This window comes from Oryzias latipes, chromosome 3 (assembly GCF_002234675.1).
Source record: "Oryzias latipes chromosome 3, ASM223467v1".
Lineage (NCBI taxonomy): Eukaryota > Metazoa > Chordata > Actinopteri > Beloniformes > Adrianichthyidae > Oryzias > Oryzias latipes.
In genome coordinates this window covers 33,495,109-33,516,110 of record NC_019861.2, presented here as the reverse complement: position 1 = coordinate 33,516,110, position 21,002 = coordinate 33,495,109, and the positions used below count along the sequence as shown (strand labels likewise).

The window sequence follows — 21,002 nt, the reverse complement described above, 5'->3', positions numbered from 1 at the left end:
TAAGGGTGGGGTCATCTAAGATAGCACAAGGGTTAAGGTTTGGACAGGTGTTTTTTATACAGACAACCGGTTCAAAAAGGAACCATTAATACAGGTAATCAGTGGAGAATAGAAGAGCTTCTTTAAGAAGTAACAGGTCTGTAAGGGACAGAATGTTTGCTTTTTTGTAGGAAATAAGCACCTATTTTCTGCACAATTTTAAAAATAAATTCTTTAAAAATCGTACATTGTGTTTTCCTGGATTCTTCTCTTCTTATTCTGTCTCTCACAGATGACGTTTGCTGTAGTAACATTTACAGACCAAACTCATCTTTTTAAGTGGGACAACTTGGAGAATTGGTGACTGACAAATAGATTTTTTGCCTCGCCATTAGTCTGGCGTAAAGGAAGATGTCCGATGCAAAGACGTTCCTTGAAATAATGGTGCGCCAACTGCAGTGTCCTTGCTTGAAGTGTATTCCTTAGATTTGCTCCCCCCACCCAGGTGCTTTTCTATTCTTGAAAATAAGGATGGGTAACGGCTCTGACCTTGTTTCTCTCCAGAATTTCTCCCCTCATTATTTGTAATTCAGCTATGTCCTGAAGGAGCACTTTAGGAAATCACTTGTGACCCAACACTGAAGCCGGGCTGGCTTTTGATTTTTTTATGTTTTTTATTACTCTTTTTATCCTAAACAAAAGGGGGAGAGGTGGCCTCGGATATTCAGCAGATGCTGTGGAGCAAAAGGTCTGAAAATTGACAGGTTTGAAATTTACATACCTGTGCTGCTGCATTCCCCGAGGTCAGAACTGAGCGTTCATCAATAAAATATTACCGTGGAGCAAAAAGCACAGGCATGACGCTTGTCCAGCCCGAGTTTTTAACTCTGCATGTTAATTTGGCGGAGTGAGAGCTGGTAATGGTCACGTTTTGGGTCACAGCAAACCAAAGGAAACTTTTTTTTTGGTATGGTTTGAAGCTTGTGTTTTCACAATTTAGTCAAATGATAACAGGATTTTGAGATTTTTGAATCAGCACTGCCCTCTAGTGGCCAGATGTTGAGCTTTTCAGTGTTCCATTTGCTCTCGGCAGCAGCAGGAATTCTTTTACAGGCGATATCATTTCAAATATGTGGGTGAACAGTGTGTATATGGCTCTTTATGTATAGAGATGATGGACTGCAAGGCAATGCATCTCCACAGAGAGCGTGGTGGTGGAGGAGGCTGCTTCTAGGAGAGCACATTGAAAAACAGAAAACAGCACAGCCTTTCTGCAGCCACTTGAATGCTGTTTCCTCAAGGGCATGGGGTTAACAGGCGGGTGGGCGCCGCAGCAGCTGGTGCCTGCAGGCCCCAGAGGATCCTGATCAATTCTTCCATTTCAGGGGAGAATGATGAGAAACCAGCGCTCAAAGAAAGATAGATGAGGCGGGAATGCTGTAAACACACTGATCAATAATATTCATAGCTTCAAGGAGAAAAAGGGTTGCACCAAAAGGTTTTTATTCTATTTTCTTTTGTCATTTCTGTTTCATTCCTGTTCTCTACTAACACCAGGTCTGAGTTTGGAATCACAACAACAGTTTTTTGTTCTTTTAATCGTTTATCAATGTAATTAGGATCATTGTTGCTCACTGTCACAGTTTCCTTATATTTGTATTCTTCATTTTATCTATTTTTTAGTTGAGTTACATGCTGTACTTTGGTTTTTCTAGACATTTGCAATTGAGTTTTCCTAAAATAGCAAATTCTGAAAAACCTATTAAATTTCCCAAAATTGTTTAAGATTCTTCTGCCTCATTTAAACTTGTTAAATCAGGAAAAGCTTTCAAAAGAACATCTAACAACTGAAACAGAGCATCCTGCCACCCGAAGAGATCTGAGAAACGATGGAAGCAAAGTCTCCCAGTAACCTGTATCAGTTTGCCTAGGATAGCAGAAGGGTTAACCCTTGTGCTATCCTAGGCAATTTAACATTGGGAGTTGGGTCATGTAGACCCACTAGGCAGTGCTCTGAACCTTTTTTCTTCAATGATTTGAGAACCTCACTGGTGTCCATGATTACATGAAATCTTTCCACCTTTATCCACCTTTGTCATGGTAGGAAGAACATGTTAACCCTTGTGCTATCCTAGACACTTTAACATTGGGAGTTGGGTCATCTAGACCCACTAGACAGTGCTCTGAACCTTTTTTCTTCAATGATTTGTGATCTTCACTGGTGTCCATGGATTACATGATATCCTCTTCACCTTTATCCACCTTTATCGTGGTAGGGAGAACACGTCAATGCAAGGGTGGGGTCATAGGATAGCACAAGGGTTAAGGTCAAAGATTCAGATTCAACAGAGACAGAAAATGACCCATTGCAGACCTCAAATAGAAAAATAACGCTGAGAAAGTACAACTTAGAGACACTTGTCTTATATTTCACACAATCTAAAAAAATAGTTTGGAGACATTTACGGTGTACCAATGAGACAAAATGGGATGTTTCAATGTAAAATCAGGCTAAAAACACGGCAGTGGCAGTGTGATGGTATTGGGCTGTTCAGGACCTATATGACTTGTTATAATTGATAGAACAACAAATTCTGTTCTACCAGAAAATATTGAAAAAGATATTCTATCAGTTCACCAGCTCAGGGTCGCTTCTGTGATTCAAACTCCGAGTTCACTGAAGCTAATAACATTTTTATGTGGCGGTCTAGTCAAAGCCTAAAGCCTTTACTACCTGAGATGCTGGTTTGTCGATTTAAACAATATTTCAAGCAGCAAAATCAATAGATGTGTTCGATGGACAAGTCGGGAGCTGCATCTTTATGCTTTTCTTCTTCTACTGTTTACTAGCGCACATCCGCTGACCAAAGTTGAAAGAAGGCTGCAAAATGTCGAAGCGGTGCAAATCTTGCTCCAGGCTTTTTCTTTCCCAGCTCTATTCTGATAAATGGAAGACTTGGTGTCATATAATTCTGGTCCCTGATTTGTCAATGTTCAACCAGGTTTAAATTTCTATGGCCACACGTTTTGTACATAGAGCCTGGAAACACACTTAAAAACTTGACGCGGAAGCCCGAAAGCGCATGTATGTTTGCTTACGAAGGATTTTCAATGTAAGTGGCCGCTTGCAGAGGGCGTTGTGAACATAGCATTACAACAACAACAAAAAGAAAAAGCCGGTTTTAGTTGTTTCTACAATCCAATATCAAGTTTAGATCATTTTTTCATAAAGTGGTCATGCATTTAGCTGTATTAAGTGCTTTTATGACAGAACTATATACAGAAAAGTCACCAAAAGAAATAGAAGGCTGATTAGAATGAGACAGATGTAAAAAAAGATGAGCATGAGATGAACACAGAGTGTGAAAATATCAAAGGTGAGAGTTCGCCACAGCCATGCTGGTTTAGTGAGCGACAGATCCATGGATCTTTACCCGACTCTTGAATCCTCCAGTGTGGCTGGCCTCAACGCAGAGCTGCCATTCGTCACTGAGCCCCTAATCGCACAGATTCACAAGAGCCAGATCCCCCTAATGTCTGCGAAAAAGCACACAGCCCAAACGAAGCGCTTTCTACGTGTCAAGAGCTGTGATCCACCTGCAATCACCATGCAGCAAACACCTGTGTGTGTGTGTGTGTATGTGTGTGTGTGTGTTGGGGGGGCTTAAAAAGGCCACATGCCAGATGAACTCATCCTGACACATGAGTGCTGATGGGAAAGGTGATGCTGAAGTATGACAGCTCTGGCCGTTGAGGTCTGCCCTCCAAATAAGCCCCGCTGGAAATAAAGTGATCAATCAGGCTTTCTCCCTCAACACAAACACAAACGCACACACCGTCAGAGAGTTGATTTGTGATTTGTTGATTTGTGATTAGGCTGACTGTCAATTGTGAAGGCTTCTATCTAGGTTGGTTGCACGCCGAGCGCTCTCCAGTGACACTCCTGGCCAATCTGCCTGACAAACTGTGAGTGGAGGAATGTCAGAGCTAGAAATAAGAGCCAGGCGTGTTTTACAGCTGGACCAAGGACCAGGGCTTTTCCAAATACACGAGTTTAAAGAAGGAAAAAAAAAAGCATGTTGAAAACTGCAAAGAAATGCCTGCATTGATCAGCCTGACTGGGAAAAGGATTGAAAGAGACAGCCCCATTTTGGAGTCGACAGCCCGCGCATCTGCCCCGGCTTTCTAAAGAGGTTGCTGCTGGATTTCTTCTTTGGCCTGAGATAATATTCCTCAAAAAGACAGGCCGGTGTGAAAACGGGAGTCAGGAAGACTTGTGTTATGGTCAGAATCATTCAGGAGTGCAACAGTGGTGCAGCTCTGAAGTGCACACATGTCCAGATCATTTTCCAGTCATTTGTGCAATTTATAGTCAGTTCTTGGTGTGCAGACTTCCGTGCCGACCCTCATGGGGAAAAGTCCCATTTCTTTGATAAAGCAGCGTTTTGTAGAAAGAATATAGAAATAATAGAAAAATTTCCACCCAATTGTCGTTCGGCTTGAGCCAACGATTCATGGATTACATTTTCCCAATATTTCAGTAAAAAATGTGTGAGCAACAGCAGAAAGCCAAAAAACTTCTAAAACTGACTTTTCTTTACCCAAGTAGCTTCCCAGTGATGCTCGGGGAGATGGGATAGATGAAAATATCAAGAAAGATAGAAATTTCTAGGTGTGGATTTTCTTCTTTAAAGATGGCTTCCTTTCCCGGAGGTCAAAGGTCAACAAAACTTCAGTTGTAGTTGTAGACTTGAGAGACTAGTATATGTGTCAAATTTCATGAAGCTTGATCAAACAAAAATTGTGTGAAAATTTCAGACTTTGTCATAATAAATAATTGAAAAACTTTTTCTGGAAGTTTTAAAGAAAAAGAAAAGTGTCTAATTTGGGTAATTTTCACCAAATTCATTTTTCTGACGGTTTCTCTTACTGTGATGGGGGGGGGGGGGGGGGGGGGGTTGTTGTCTTTTCCCGAAACTAATTTCGTTATATTCATTTGAGTTATTGAGTCTGTGGAAAGGGTGAAATTTTTGCTGAAAGGCAATGTCAGAAGGAAGAATAAAAAAAATTAAAGCTACAAGTAGCATTTAGCGGGCCCGAGCACGTGCCACCGCCTGGTACGAGCGACCGCCCCGTGAGCAACGCCCTGCTCGAGCCATTCTCGTCGTTTTTTCTTGTCCATTCTGGAGCTCCAAGCTAATGTTAATATGACAGCAGCCTGTGGGGGGGGGGGGGGGGGGGGGGGACTATAATCTGTTGCCTTAAAGGACAAAAACTTTTGCATATAGCATGAAAAAAATTCTTAAATCTAAGCCTCGTTTAGACCTGCTCATTTTCTCATCAAGTAGAAGGTTTTTATCAGATTAAGAAACAAGCAATGATGATAATTGCTATCACTGTCCCTAAGGATGAGAACAATAGAACTCATTCAATTTTCACTACAATGTCTAGATGTGTGTCAGCTATGTCTGATAACTTGGCCAATTAGCTGGACCGGGATCTTACAAAGTGCAGGTGGTTAACGTCCAGTGTGATGAGTCTGTGGACGGCAACAGTACAGCATAGCTTTTGGTTTCCACAAGAGAAGAATTCCTGACACATCTGCCCTAACAGACAACTACAAGAGGAGTTGAAATGTATAACACGGTGAAGGAGTTTTTGTGCAGAAAAAGGTACCATTAGAAAAGCTGTGCAGAAGTGATTGGCTCTGGACATATAATGACTCTTATTCTGAAAATCGTAAACAACCTCAGCTGCAAAGCAAAACAGCACAGGATTTTTAAGGTGCTATTGGTGGAGATATCTGCTGAATATGGTGAATCTGAACTTGTATTCTTGACTGACATTACTGGAAAACTAAACCACTTGATCTGCGAGCTGCAAGACATTGGTAAAACTATATATTTTTATTGACCAGCCTGCCTGAGCCAGTGTTTTTCTTGTGGGGATCTTTTCTGCCAGGGCTTGCCAGCTTGGTCAGTGGATGTTGCTGCAGTTGTCTCCCTTGCTGGGACAGCTGGAGTTAAACACAGCAGCCTCACGCCTGTGAAGTGGACCCCGTTGCTGTCCCAGTCTGGATGGGCACTGTGGTGATGTTCCAATGTTCAGGCTGGCTCCTGGTATGAAGAGATTCCCAAGTACCATTTCCTAACCGCAGAGCCAAGGATGTGTTTACATGTTTAGGTCAAAAATGTGATGAACAGCTTCATGTTGTCTATTGATGTAAGTTTAAACCTAAACATGTTTCCCTGTTACTAATCCAGTTGATATGGTTCTCCATCTGTGTCTAGGTGATAGAAAAGCATTTTTTTATATTTAGAGCTCTAAGCAAACAAACAGTTGTCTATATAAAAGAGCTTTTACAATTGTGCACTTTTAGCAGGTCTCTGAATACATGTGACCAATGTATGGTGGATTTTCACAGACTTTTTGTAAAACTGAAGGTGACAGAGACTTTGGAGAAGTGGCTACATTGCTCTGGACTTCTTTGTTTCATCCACAGAAGAGTAAAATATGTGATTGATTTTGAAAAGCTGCTGAAAAATGTATCTTTTTAAAATTGCAATTTCTAATTTGGGTTTTACATTTTGTGTTCCATTTTTTGTGATTGTATTAGAAAGATTTGTTATTTATTTGGTGTTTAAAGGTGGTACATAATGTATATACACAATTTTCTTAGAGACATTTGCTATATGTTGTGTTTGTTGTCATTGTAGTTTAATTTTATTGGATGCATTGAAAGGAAATGAAAAGAAGTTGCAGCATTGATTAAAAAAGCATAAAAGAGACATTTACTGTCTGATGTTACATCTGTAGGAGTGTACTGAGACTGGGTTTTGTTTTGGAGCACATTCATATATTTTGTTTGTAAAAAAAAAAAAAAAGATAAAATATAAAGTTAATTGTATTTTGGATGAATAAAAAAGCAATGATTAGTGCTAAGGATGTATAAAAGACAAACAAAACAAAGGAAATTGCTGTATTTTAGTGTTGAACTAGGCTTTCTAACTGTTCTACTTTCTGTCTGCCACTCGTGGCTAATTTACATGTGAGCACACAGCCGGGGGGGGGGGGGGGGGGCTAACTCCACTCCTGCAGCAGGGGAGACTGATGAAAAGCTTGAGGATGTAAGATTGAATAAATAAAATCCTAGAGTTGACCAGTTCATTTTATAAATGTAAATATTTTTTATTTTGGTGCTGATAACCTAAACAGATGTTATGATAAAAATATTTGCTTGAGTCAAAATGTCCAAAAATTTGCTTTCAGCACAATAGGGTGATTAAGGTGGTTAATGAACATTGTGAATCTGAACTTGCATTCTTGACTGACATTACTGGAAAACTAAACCACTTGATCTGCGAGCTGCAAGACAATGGCAAAACTATTTTTTTTTTGACCAGCCTGCCTTAGCCAGTGTTTTTCTTGTGGGGATCTTTTCTGCCAGGGCTTGTCAGCTTGGTCAGTGGATGTTGCTGCAGTTGTCTCCCTTGCTGGGACAGCTGGAGTTAAACACAGCAGCTCACGGCTCTGAAGTGGACCCCGTTGCTGTCCCAGTCTGGATGGGCACTGTGGCGATGTTCCAATGGCCAGGCTGGCTCCTGGTATAAAGAGATTCCCAAATACCATTTCCTAACCGCAGAGCCAAGGATGTGTTTACATGTTTAGGTCAAAAATGTGATGGACAGCTTCATGTTGTCTAAACATGCCACCCTGTTATTAATCCAGTTGATATGGTTCTCCATCTGTGTCTAGGTGATAGAAAAGCATTTTTTTTTATATTTAGAGCTCTAAGCAAACAAACAGTTGTCTATATAAAAGAGCTTTTACAATTGTGCACTTTTAGCAGGTCTCTGAGTTCATGTGACCAATGTATGGTGGATTTTCACAGACCTTGTTTAAAACTGAAGGTGAGAGACTTAGAGAAATGGCTTCATTGTTCTGGAGTTCTTTGTTTTATCCACAGAAGAGTATAATTGGTGAATGATTTTGAAAAGCTGCTGAAAAAAGTATCTTTTTCAAATTGCAATTTCTAACTTGGGTTTTACATTTTGTGTTCCATTTTTTGTGCTTTATTTGGGAAGCATTTGTTATTTGTTTGGTGTTTTTAAGGTTCTGCAAATATACAAATCAAATTTTAGAGACATTTGTTATCAGTTGTGTTTGTTGATTTGTAGTTTAATTTCATTGGATGTATAGATGTCGTGTGGGGGGGAGGCTCGAGAGCAGGTAGGACCCAGGCGCAGAGACGGGAGGCAAACGGGTTCAGGGCAAGTGGGTTTATTTAACTAACAAAAAGCGCTGCAGAGCAGGATGACAAAACTAAAAACAAAAACTTACTGTGGCATGGCAAGGGACATGGACGCCAGACAAGAAGACGTGATCAACATGAGCAGAAGTTAATGGACCAGCACAGGAGGAAGGCAGAGACAAGACTTATATACAGACAGGGCAGACAAGACACAGGTGAACACGATTAGGGCAGATGGGGACCAAAGGAAGTAAAACTCAAGAAACATGACAAGACAGGAAACCTTTCAAAATAAAACAGGAAACAGAACCAAACAAGACAGAACAAGAACTAAAGCGAAAAAAAAGACAACAAACTGAAACCATGACAATAGAAAGGAAAAGAAGTTGAAACATTGATTATAAAAAAGGATATAAGAGATAAAAAAAAAGAAAAAGGAAAAGAAAAAAGATAAAATATTGATTTAATTGCATTTTGAATGAATAAAAAAGTGGCTACATTGCTCTGGACTTCTTTGTTTCATCCACAGAAGAGTAAAATATGTGATTGATTTTGAAAAGCTGCTGAAAAATGTATCTTTTTAAAATTGCAATTTCTAATTTGGGTTTTACATTTTGTGTTCCATTTTTTGTGATTGTATTAGAAAGATTTGTTATTTATTTGGTGTTTAAAGGTGGTACATAATGTACTTAGAGACATTTGCTATATGTTGTGTTTGTTGTCGTTGTAGTTTAATTTCTTTGGATGTATTGAAAGGAAATGAAAAGAAGTTGCAGCATTGATTAAAAAAGCATAAAAGAGACATGTACTGTCTGATGTTACATCTGTAGGAGTGTACTGAGGCTGGGTTTTGTTTTGGAGCACATTCATATATTTAAAAAAAAAAAAAAAAAAAAAGATAAAATATAAAGTTAATTGTATTTTGGATGAATAAAAAAGCAATGATTAGTGCTAAGGATGTATAAAAGACAAACAAAACAAAGGAAATTGCTGTATTTTAGTGTTGAACTAGGGTTTCTAACTGTTCTACTTTCTGTCTGCCACTCCTGGCTAATTTACATGTGAGCACACAGCTGGGGGGGGGGGGGGGGGGGGCTAACTCCACTCCTGCAGCAGAGGAGACTGATGAAAAGCTTGAGGATGTAAGATTGAATAAATAAAATCCTAGAGTTGACCAGTTCATTTTATAAATGTAAATATTTTTTATTTTGGTGCTGATAAACTAAACAGATGTTATGATAAAAATATTTGCTTGAGTCAAAATGTCCAAAAATTTGCTTTCAGCACAATAGGGTGATTAAGGTGGTTAAATGTTTCTCGTACGTATAGTGCTGCTTTTCAAACGTGGAGCTTTGTAAGACGCATCTAATTCTGAAATCTCAGCTTCCTGAGACAAACGGCTGATTTCCTATGAAGCTTGATTATATGATCATGCTTCATGATCATTTATGAACATATATAGCTCGTCCAAAATTGTCATATCCATGGGTTCAGAATGGAAGTTTCATCAAATCTATTTAATTTCAGTGAGATCAGACAAGGAATGTGAACGTGAGAGCAACATTTGTGCATGGCGAGATACCCAACTTCGCCGCTCTGTCACGACCACACCCCCGCGTTGAAAGATTTGTTTTTCATCAGAGTAAACTTCAATGGTTTTTCAACAGGTGGACGTCATTTTGAGGTGTGTTTGCTCATCCTACTTGGAGCAGTGATGCTCCAAGTAAAACATGTCATTTCCTGTTGCCAACAGGTGGCGCTACACCTGTTTCGGATTTTTCCACTGCAGATGTGTTCAAAGTCAGACTACAATCATGCACAACAAATTTGGATCAGATTAGATTATTTATGGCTGAGTAATGGCCATTTTTCTTTTCATGGCGTGATTTCGAAACAACCTCAAATTTTGACGCGCCGCCACGGTCACAAACAACCGTAAAAACTTAAAAGCTTCGCAATTTAAGATCGGACATGTGTTTAGTTTACAAAACCAAAGTTTGGAGTCAATGTTCAAAAATCTCTAGGAGGAGTTCGTTCTAGAACGAGGCCTGCAAAGGACCAAAATAGAGCAAAACTGACATATTGACATCAATATAGCAGACTTCCTGTGCGACTGACAGCTTGGTCCCAAGAGACTTTTTTGTAGGTCTCCATCTGATGAACATGTCCTGTAAATATCAAGCTTGTATGTTAAAGAACATGGCGGGGCTCTCAAAAACAAACATGGTAGGTGGCGCTATTGAGCCGTTTTTTGTTCACCCATGTAAGTGCTGTGTATCTAAGTTGGAGATATGTAAGAGGCCTCTCATTCTGAAATCTCAGCCTCGTGATACAAACGGCTGATTTTTTATGAATTTTTAATTATCTGACTGCAACGCAATCAACCACTTCCTGTTTGGCGGTGGCTTGCGCAGGCACCGTCAGGTGTACGCCCATGAAACTTTAAACAATGAGAGAAGACCCTTATGAGTATCTCCTGTTGTAATTTTATGAATGTCGGACAAAGCACAGAGAAAAGATAGGTCAGAATGTGACATAAAATGTATTTGTCAATATCTAGGTGGCGCTGTGGAGCTCGTCCAAGATTGTCATATCCATTGGTTCAGAATGGAAGCCTCATCACCTCTATTGAATTTCAGTGAGATTGGACAAGGAATGTGCACGTGAGAGCAACTTTTGTGTGCATGGCGAGACGCCCAACTTCGCCGCTCTGTCACGACCACACCCCCGCATTGAAAGTTATGGCTTTTTATCAGAGTAAACATCAATGGCTTTTCAACAGATGGACATCATTTTGAGGTGTGTCGGCTCATCCTACTTGGAGCAGTGATGCTCCAAGTAAAACATGTCATTTCCTTTTACCAGCAGGTGGCGCTACACCTTTTCCAGATTCTTCCACTGCAGATGTGTTCAAAGTCAGACTACAATCATGCATATCAACTTTGGATCATATTGGATTTTGCATGGCTGAGTAATGGCCATTTTTCTTTTCATGGCGTGTTTTCAAAATGACCTCCATTTTCGACGCGCCGCCACGGTCACAAACATCCGTAAAAACTTAAAAGCTTCGCAATTTAACATCGGACATGTGTTTAGTTTACAAAACCAAAGTTTGGAGTCATTATTCACAAATCTCTAGGAGGAGTTCGCTCTAGAGTGAGGCCTGCAAATGTCCAAAATGAAGCAAAAATGACATATTGACCTCAATATATCAGACTTCCTGTGCGAGTGACAGGTGGGTCCTTTCAGACTTTTTTTTAGGTCTCCATCTGAAGAACATGCCCTGTAAAAATCAAGCTTGTACGTTAAAGCGTATGCGGGGCGTCGGGACAAAAGTCACTGTAGGTGGCGCTATCGAGCCGTTTTTCTGCGCCCATGCCAATCTCCTATAAAATACGAAATTTTTCGCGACTCCTGATGTGTGTGCCAAATTTGGTGAGTTTTGGGGTATGTTAAAGGCCTCAAAAAGGCGACTCTTCCGGTAGAATAATAATAATAATAATAATAATAATAATAATAATAAACATTCGAATTACAATAGGGTCCTTGCACTCCGTGCTCGGGCCCTAATAAAAAAAATGGTCCTTGCAGTCCAAGACTGCTGGTAGCCATAATAATTTAAAAAAAATAAAAAAATAAAACAGAGTGCCTCCCCCTTCACACACTCAAGTTATTATATTTGTTTTCATTTGAATCTTGAGGCGTGCATTCTACAACAGCTTAGTAGTTTGAACTCCCCCATCCATCCCCCCAACACACACACACACACACGTGCTGACATGATACAAATATTTCATCACAACACAATACAGATGAGGGAAATTGAGTCACATCCGAGGTCGGTTGCAGGATGCAGAAATAAAAACTCATATCGGATCAACAGTAAAATTGCTGCCGTGCTGAGAGGTGGTGATGGGGAGGGGGGGCGGGGTTCTCGCAAGGACATTACAAATATACTGACACAAGCTGCCCTAAAGACATGCAGGCAAACTCATGCAGAAAGTGCATGTGCGCTCAAATTAGACAAGCGTGAACAGTCAAAAGCAGCGTGAAGCTCCAGAATCAAGGAGCCACGTCGTGCAGCAAGCCAGCCCCCCCCCCCCCCGGCCAGCAGTCTGCGGGTCACGGGGCTCAGAAGACAGGGTCCCAAAACAGGATTCATGCAGACTTCTGGGGTACAGAGACCATGATCACCACGGTTGTCTTGCTGTAAAATTGAAAGAAAATCTTAATGAGTTGAAAGCTGGTTCAAGAGTCGTTGAAAGCTGTTCTATCAACAGTTCAGTTTTTTTTTAAAGATGAGCATGTAAGGATTCATCTGACCTTCCCGCTGCCTCTTTCTTAATATTTCCTCTTAAAAGTGATCAGTGAAGGCCAGTGTGGGCTGCTGAAGCCCCAGAGCTTCCACTGTTTCAGCAGATCCGCTTTTCTTTAACCCAAGTTCCTGAAATTGTATTTTTTTTATTTACTAGTATTCTGTCTAAATGTAATAATCATCTGTGAGAACCTATGATTGCCATTACAGACCTCTTTCATCTTTTTAAGTTCATTTGCAGAATCAGTGATTTGTTTTTACCCCGTGTAAATTAAAGGTTTTGTTCATTGAGGTTGAAAGAAAAAACGGAAGCCATACAATGCAAACAATTCATTTCCAAATATGTTTATTTTTCAAATGAAATATGAGATTATCCAGTTACTGTTAGAAGGTACAACAAAGACAACTTGTGTTGTGATTTAATTGATGTTGGAACGTTTTTGTGTGTTTGTGGGAGTAAATCAAATCTAGATACATTTTTAAAAATGTTCAAGTTTCCTGAAAAAGTGTACCTCTGGGAATCCTGACCTCGGGATCGGAGTGATCACAGTTAATCCCAATTAGACACTGGTGCAAACATGAGACATTTATGCAGTATTCGGAGGCTGACCAGCTTCTGGAAGCTTCTCAGTGAGCACGACTGACTGGATAGAAGAGAGAAGGCCAAGCATCCACATAAAAAGAGCTCTCTATGCTTCATTTCTTTTTCAGGCATTTTTGTGTTGTCTTCTTTATCGTTTTGAGACATCAAACCGAACCTGTCTCCTTTTGTTTCCACCTGCTGAGAATCCACACTTTACCTGGACGTTTGTTCTCCCTTTTCAATCAAAACCTGACTAGTCTGTGCCCACGCTCACCCCGCAATCATCCTCTCTTTTGCCTCCTCATCCTCCTCTCGTCTCCCAAAGGCCTGCAGACATTCTCTTCATTATTCACCTCATTTCAGCTGAAATTGATGGCGAGACCACAGAAAAGAGGAAGAAGAAAAATACAGGTAGATGTTCATGCTATTTACCATGGCGATAGGGGAGAGAAACAGAGCACGTGGGGAAGGACACGCTCAGCCGAAATCTCTACGTCTCATCCAGAGGTGAGCGGCACAAACCTTTGATTCACACCAAAACGCAGAGAACACAACACTGCTCCACTGATACTTTTGAGAAGGCATATTTTAGGACCCATAATAACTTAAATAAAGACGAATAGAGCAGATGCCTTTCAATATACAACATATAAGCGAGCTATACCATGGTAGCTCCTTTACGAGCTATCGTAGTACATATAGTCGTATCTATATATAGCTAAACTACACTATATTCCTTTGCTGGTTGCATGATGGCTTTCTAGGAACAAAAATCACAACTCATGAATACATGAACAAGTCTTCAGATCTGTTTTCCAATGTATTTCCAGTTCATTTGTAGTCAGTCAGCCGTTTTTTTTGTTTTTGGCAGAAGAGCATCGACAGAGTTCATCTCTTTCTTCTATACAAAACGCACTGGTCAAGTACTCCAGGAAGAAAACCCACATCGCTGCTGGCCGCTGCGGTCCTTCAAACGTCTGAGTCCTATGGCTTCTTGCTGGAGCAGGACTTGCAGCACTGCTGTCCATAGAACTTGTGGTTACAAACACCATGTTGGGGAACCAAGTGGCACCAGCTGAACTGATCCACGCAAAGTTCTTCTGCAGAGAAAAAGGATTGACAGCCTCAAATACAACCGTAAAATACTTTGATGTGATATAAGTGTAAAGACACACAGCGATGAAAATGCTGTTTTTAACATGCTGCTCTTGTGGCATTTTCCTTATGATGGAGGACATATATCAAGAAAATTCTGCTCAAAAATGCATTTCGGAGCATTTATGTATTCAAATCATTTTGAGTCAGACGCAAAAAATGCAGATGGAAAAGATAATTTTTTGTGCCACAAGCTCTGCTCCATTCTGATACATCATCCACTTGTAGACAAATAGATCTATGTACGTCTTTGCTTTCCTGGATATTACAATATTCCTCGCCATCTTTGTTGCACAGGGAATGTTAGGTTAGGGGTGTGAGGGGATGTAAGCAAGTGGGAGAGCGTGTTAACGTCAAAACCTGGCCACAAGAAGAGAGGAATTTCTAAAAATAAAAATAAAAACTACTGCCGCTCTTCAGAAACTATGTCCTAGAAAACGACACAGTTTTTTTTTTTATTTTGGCTAAAAACAGCCTAATTGTGAATAGAAGACCACTGGGTACATTTTAACCCTTGTGCTATCCTATGGGGTCAAGATGACCATTGACGTGTTCTCCCTACCACGACAAAGGTGGATAAAGGTGGAGAGGATTTCATGTAATCCATGGACACCAGTGAAGATCACAAATCATTGAAAAAAGGTTCAGAGCACTGTCTTGTTGGGTCTACATGACCCAACTCCCAATCGTGAAGTGCATAGGATAGGACAAGGGTTACAAAAATAGATCAAAAAGTGATTGGAGTGGGACTTATTCCATTAAACCAAAAAGAATGTTAAGTCTGTTGGATTTGCTCAGGACAAGAGCTGGAAGACAGTGGTGAGATGTTCTATGGCTGTGACAGAGGCCTTCTTAATGTGAATCACGGCATCTGAGCTTAATTCTTCTTTCTTTGAAACATGTAACCAGTCATCCATCAGTCTGATGAAGCCAATGAGAAAGAAGACTTTAAGTCCAGATGCAAGGATTCAACTTCAAGACGTCACCTGAGTGAAGGAGAACCTTCACCGACGAGGGACCGGCTCATGCTAGATGTTGTGGAGAGAAATGGAGAGATGCCAGTTGGAGTCGGTTAGGACAGCAGAGAAGCAGTTGTGTTGGTAAAGGGCGGTGAGGTTAGAACTACCAGGAGAAAGGGCCTGGAGCAACCAAGGAGGAAGTAAATGGATGTTGTGTGAAGGAGGACATGGAGGTGGTGATTGAGTTGGAGACTCCTAAGAAGAAGTGAAATACCTTTCACTGTGAGCCGAGCAGCCGTGTCGCGGGTGCCGGGGCGCTGCGCTGCAGGACAGAAGTGCGTGTTGCACGCTCTGGAGGTGACGGGCTTCTGGTGCGGCAGGCAGCCGGCTGCAGGGCGACCTTGCCGCAGACACTGAATGCTGCGAGTCTGAACTCCTCCTCCACAGGACACGGAGCACTGAGACATGAGGACACAAACGGCGGAGAGGAAAAAAGCTGAGATTACGCAACACGGGGGGAAAATCTTGACACAGAGATGCACAAACCACCAAGTGATGAAACTAAAAGATTTGTCTTAAAGGAAACGCACGAAAGAGGGGAGAAGCGCACAGAACCGACAAAGAATACAAACATCCTTGCTTGTACTCGCCCTCCAGCCAGCTGTCAAGACTTCTCTTCTCTTGTGGAAACATGCGGCATCGCAGACTTCACATGAAGCAGAATAAGACCATGTGCTGCAAGAAGCTGCCCCTAAGACTTTCTACATTATAGATGATGTAACCCACACCCCCCTTCCTTGAGTAGAAAGTAAAGCTTTTGGGTTACATCTGACGCCTGATCCCCTAAGTCAAAATTCACTGCGTGCTCCGCTCAGTGATCCTCGTCATGGCAAATCTGCTGCAAGCCCTCAACACAAACACGCCACTGAGAGTTTGATGTTCAGACAAACAAATATGGTTGTTCTCTCATTACTTCAAACTCAAATAGAAGCGCAACTTTAATGTAATAACAAACACCTAACATAAGAATGAAAACAAATATTTTTACCTCTGTTTCTTTATGGATTCATGCAGCAAATCCAGAAAATGACAAAGCTTTAAACGTTTTATTGTTTCTGCGTTGATCTCCTTTTCTCATCAACACAACTATAGATGAATATTTATATCATCAAAATTCTCTAATGTACCAATTATAGTGCCAAAAAAGACCTTTACATTAAAAAAAGGGCATAAAATGGTCATATATCTGGTGGGGTGTTGCTCAGGAACATTTGATCTATGAGGAAGAAACACTAAAGTTAAATAGATTTTGGTTGTTTTGTTGGTTTATTTCAAGCAATTTCAGCAATAAAAACAAAGGAAAATACAAAGATATATCAAATCTGTTCAAGATATCAATGCATAAATGAACCTAGATAAAACCAAGGTGATGTTTTTTGGTAACTACGCCAATACCGAGCTCTCCATTAAAATAAATAATGTCTCAATGGAAAGTGTTACGAAATCAAATTCTTAGGGGTTTTTATCGATAACAAACCAAGTTGGAAGCCTCACATCACACACATGCAAACTAAAGTCTCAATAAGTATTTCAATCATAAATAAATTTAAACATATATTAGAATACAACAGTAGATATTTATTGTACTGTTCTTTAATATTACCATATTTCACCTACTGTATAGAAATTTGGGGGAATAATTATGAAAACGAGCCGTCAGAATTGTACATAAAGCCGGATATCTTGATCATACAAACAATTTATTCTATCAATCCAGACTTTGAAAACTCTATGACCTTGTGGATTTTTTACACTGCGCAACTTTTATACAGTCAGTGGGAAATCGTTACCATTCAATATCCAAAAACCGTTAAACAGTTCTTAAAAAAAGAAGAAAACTACAAACTGAGGGGGATGTAGGAACTTCAAGATCAAACTTATTTTCATCCATGCATTTGATCATTTCTGTAATGAGTTTGATAAATCTGGGTCCATTCTTTATTGCTTCGACTACAATGCTTAAAATAAAACAAATCAATCAAATCCTAAATTGAATAGAAAATAAATGTAAAAAAACATTGCTATCTCCTCAATATTATATTGTACACACAGTAAACCCTCATTGAATCCACTAAATATAAAGATTGTCAAATAGATTCATAGCTTGAAAGGAAAGAAGAGCTTAAAGAAAGAAAAACCCTACCCAGTTAGTTTTTAGCAGTTAACTCAGAGAGGTTTTAACCCAGAGGGGTTCACTTTCACCATCAGTCAGTGGACTACAGTACAGTAGTCTACAGTACAGTAGTCTACAGTACAGTAGTCTACAGTACAGTAGTCTACAGTACAGTAGTCTACAGTACAGTAGTCTACAGTACAGTTGTGACCCAAAGGCAACTGATTTTTGCAGTGAAAAACGCCGTCACTGGATAAATGTTTTGAGTATTGTACCACACTGAGGGAGGAAGTACCTGCTGCCATGGAGACGAGTACCAGCCCAACACGACGGTGCTGGACGCTCTTCCAGGAACCAGCTCCTGGCACGGACCTCGATTGCAGAGCTGCTGGAGATCCACCAACGGTTTGGCTAAGTTCCTGCACCTCCGAACGGGGAACTCGACAAACCTGCAGCGCAGGGGAGAAGCTTCCTGCTAAACGTTTCCACAGAGACTTAACGGTATGAAGCAGGGAGCACAGAAGTGTCCCGGTGGGGTCTGTAAGACAGCTGAAGTACCCTCCATGCGCGTCCCTCTCCCCACAGCGAAGTTCTCTCCTCTGGTTGCCAGAACCGCAGGACCTGGAGCACTGAGAGGGAGGGAGGATTTTAGAAAATCAAGCCAAAATTTCGCAAGTTTTACTGGGTACTTTTCTGTCATTACATGTGATGACGGCTTCTATCTTTGTACAGAGACCTTTACGCTGAGGCACGGCCTTAAAGCAGCATCTGCTTTCTGTAAATGCCATCAAAATCAATGTGAGAACAAAATGCCTTGCAGAAATTGCAAAATAAATCTGTTAAAGATCAGACTTTATCCAGCCTGAAATCCTTAACCAAGATGACTTTTTAAACAAATATATCAGTCTTTATAACTGATAAAGTGATACAGTATGCACTGGATTTGACTTATTTCAAGTCTTGTTTAGGGCCAAATGTTCTCAGAGAAATACAATCACGTAGATATTATCAAATACCCTTACATGTTTATGGTGAATCTTAAAAGAACATAAAGGCTACAACTAATTAAAAATGACACATTTTTTTAACACCAAAACTCTGACAATTCCCATAAAGTATCATAAATAAATAAAATAAATTTACTCCGTATTATGAAACCTCCTCAGCCTCTGAATGGTTGCTATGTGGTTTCCTTTGAACTAAACATTTCCGTGACGACTTTAAATACGTTTATACCATAGTCTGGGTGAATACTCCATTCTGATTCGCTGCATAGTGTCCAATAAAAAGTGATAATGGACGGTCCAGTCAAATAACCTGAATGTTTACATAATAACCATGGCAACCCAATACACCATGTATTAAGTAGTCGGTTTATTGTAAAAATAAACAAACAAATAATTGATTTAATCTTTATTTCTTTTGTAAGTGACCATGGTATAATGGGAATGATCTCTTCTACATTAATGGACTTTGTTTTGCGTTGGACGGTTAAGGCCTTTGCATCCATTCATTTTAGATACTGGACTTTTTAGACATATCATTGAGAAGTTGACTAATCGTAGATCTGGGTCTAAAATAGGAAAAACTAAAAACATTCGCATATTTCTGTCCAAGTAAAAAGTTATAGTGGTTTACGTGATGAGCGCCTTCATGGACGGGTCTTCCTACATTTGTCATTCAGTTGCATTTCATAACGCACGGCGCTGGGAAATAAACATTTTTCACAGACGGGGAGACGCTAGAAGTGTCATTTACTTCGTGTTTACCGGCACCAAGCATGGAAATACACATTTTTGCTATGAATGCTGCCCTTTTGAACCAAAAATGTGCCTTGACAGCCTTTGTAAGCAGCATTGAACTTGAAAAAATAAACTTACTGTGCGGTCATACTGTCAGTGCAGTGTGTACAGTAAATATTGTTTGAGTTCATTTCTTTTGGTCTAAAAACTTGAATGAAGGATTTTTGTTTCAAAGTCGTTATTTTGAAGTTAATCGTTATTCATTTGATCATTGAAATACAACTGAATTCAAAGCTCAGATTTGCGAATTTCTGTGTTTGGAGATGGATTGAATTAAAAATGCAAATATGTTGCATGAACAGACTGGAGGCTTTCTCCTCCACGCTGGCCTCTTCTTTTGTCCTACCTCTTCCCAGGGAGTGAGCATCCACTGTAGCTTCTCGTTCCTGGGGCAGCGCCGCAGGACACAGGTCTCCTGGGCTTTGGGTCTGTGGTGCTGCTTGCACATGCTGTCAGGCACCACCACGGCTTTGATGCCTGGATCAGTGCTGCGGCAAAAAACGCTCCGCTTCCTCAGGCCTCGGCCGCAGGACTTGGAGCACTGAGAGCAGAAAAACAAATTCCAGAAAGTAAAGATATAGATTTTGAGAGAGTCTGTGGCTACACAAACCTACAGTTTTTTCTCCGAAGGGCTGTAAGAACCTTTTTTTTTTTAATTGCAGTAAACTCCTCATGACCCGCACACATACAGACAGCCAGATGGATCCTCTGGGACCGACAGCGCTCCATTTATCAGACAAAGGACGTGCACACGCCTGTGCATCTGCATGCACGGAACCAAGGCTTTATGCCGTCCCTTTGTCACCGACCCACTGATCTGTCCTGTGAGACTGACCTCGGCTCTGCATGACCGCTGTCTGAACCACAACCGGTGGGTTGAAACGGTGCAAGCGGCTGATGAGTGAATGACACCCAAACGTTCCTGCTGTCTGGCCGTCTGGCTGTCTGACAGAACATCAGGCAGGTGAACAAAAACCACAAAAACAAATCGTTTAATTAAAAAATCTTTAAAACGTCTAAACGAATAAAATATTTACAACAACTGGCAAATTCCTTTCAGAGCAATGAAAACCTGCGCTTTGCTGAAATGTCCAGCAGAGGGCAGCAGTGCTTTTTTTTTTTCTTCATATGGAAGAGAAAGTCCAAAGCAGTTTCTGATATTCTATTTGATCAGCATGAAGTTTACAAGCAATTTGGTTTAAAACTTTTTTTTGGACTAAAAAAAAACATTTCTTGCTTCTGAAACAAATCTACAGACAGGTACTCTTGTAACCGTTTCATTTTTCTGTCTTCCTCATTTGTAATTAATGAAAACCCTAATTCTGACGACTCCTTTTTTTGTGTTTGCTGCTCTTTGAAACAACAGCAGTTGTGAACCAGCATTGTTCTACAGTGGAGCCCATAAAGTCGCACTCTGATCATCTTTTGATCTATTGTCAAAGCGTTCCCAGTGATCTTTTAATTATGATGATGCCATTTTTCCCCCCAAATCTAAAAACCTGCGTCGTTTTCTAGGACATAGTTTCAGCAGAGCGGCAAGAGTTCACCTCTGAGCTGTTGGCGGGTCCGTTAGAAACAACGGAGCAAGAAGCTTGAAGCCCGTTCAGCGTATTTTCTACGACACAAATCCGACCTTTTTCAAACTGAATTTTTTTCATCTGCTTCTGATTTACAATTTAAAGATAGAAATACTCAAAAATGCAAATTTAGACTTCATGTTCTTTATAGATGTTCTCTTTCATCAGATAAATGCCACAAGAACATGTAAGAAGCACCATAAATGTG

The 21,002-nt window shown here is 40.4% G+C and overlaps 1 protein-coding gene across 1 annotated transcript in view; it reads right to left on the bottom strand.

Moving 5' to 3' along the window:
• Nucleotides 1–12,874: 12,874 nt before the first annotated feature.
• adamts18 (ADAM metallopeptidase with thrombospondin type 1 motif 18) overlaps nucleotides 12,875–21,002 on the bottom strand; it is a 59,236-nt gene continuing 51,108 nt past the window's right edge. Inside the window, exons 20-24 of the mRNA XM_011494105.2 lie at nucleotides 19,564–19,758; nucleotides 17,974–18,044; nucleotides 17,711–17,864; nucleotides 15,517–15,700; nucleotides 12,875–14,228 (exon numbers count right to left, since the gene is read on the bottom strand). Of these exons, the coding sequence (XP_011492407.1) occupies nucleotides 14,113–14,228; nucleotides 15,517–15,700; nucleotides 17,711–17,864; nucleotides 17,974–18,044; nucleotides 19,564–19,758 (720 nt within the window). The 3' untranslated portion in view covers nucleotides 12,875–14,112. The remainder of the gene's footprint in view (nucleotides 14,229–15,516; nucleotides 15,701–17,710; nucleotides 17,865–17,973; nucleotides 18,045–19,563; nucleotides 19,759–21,002) is intronic.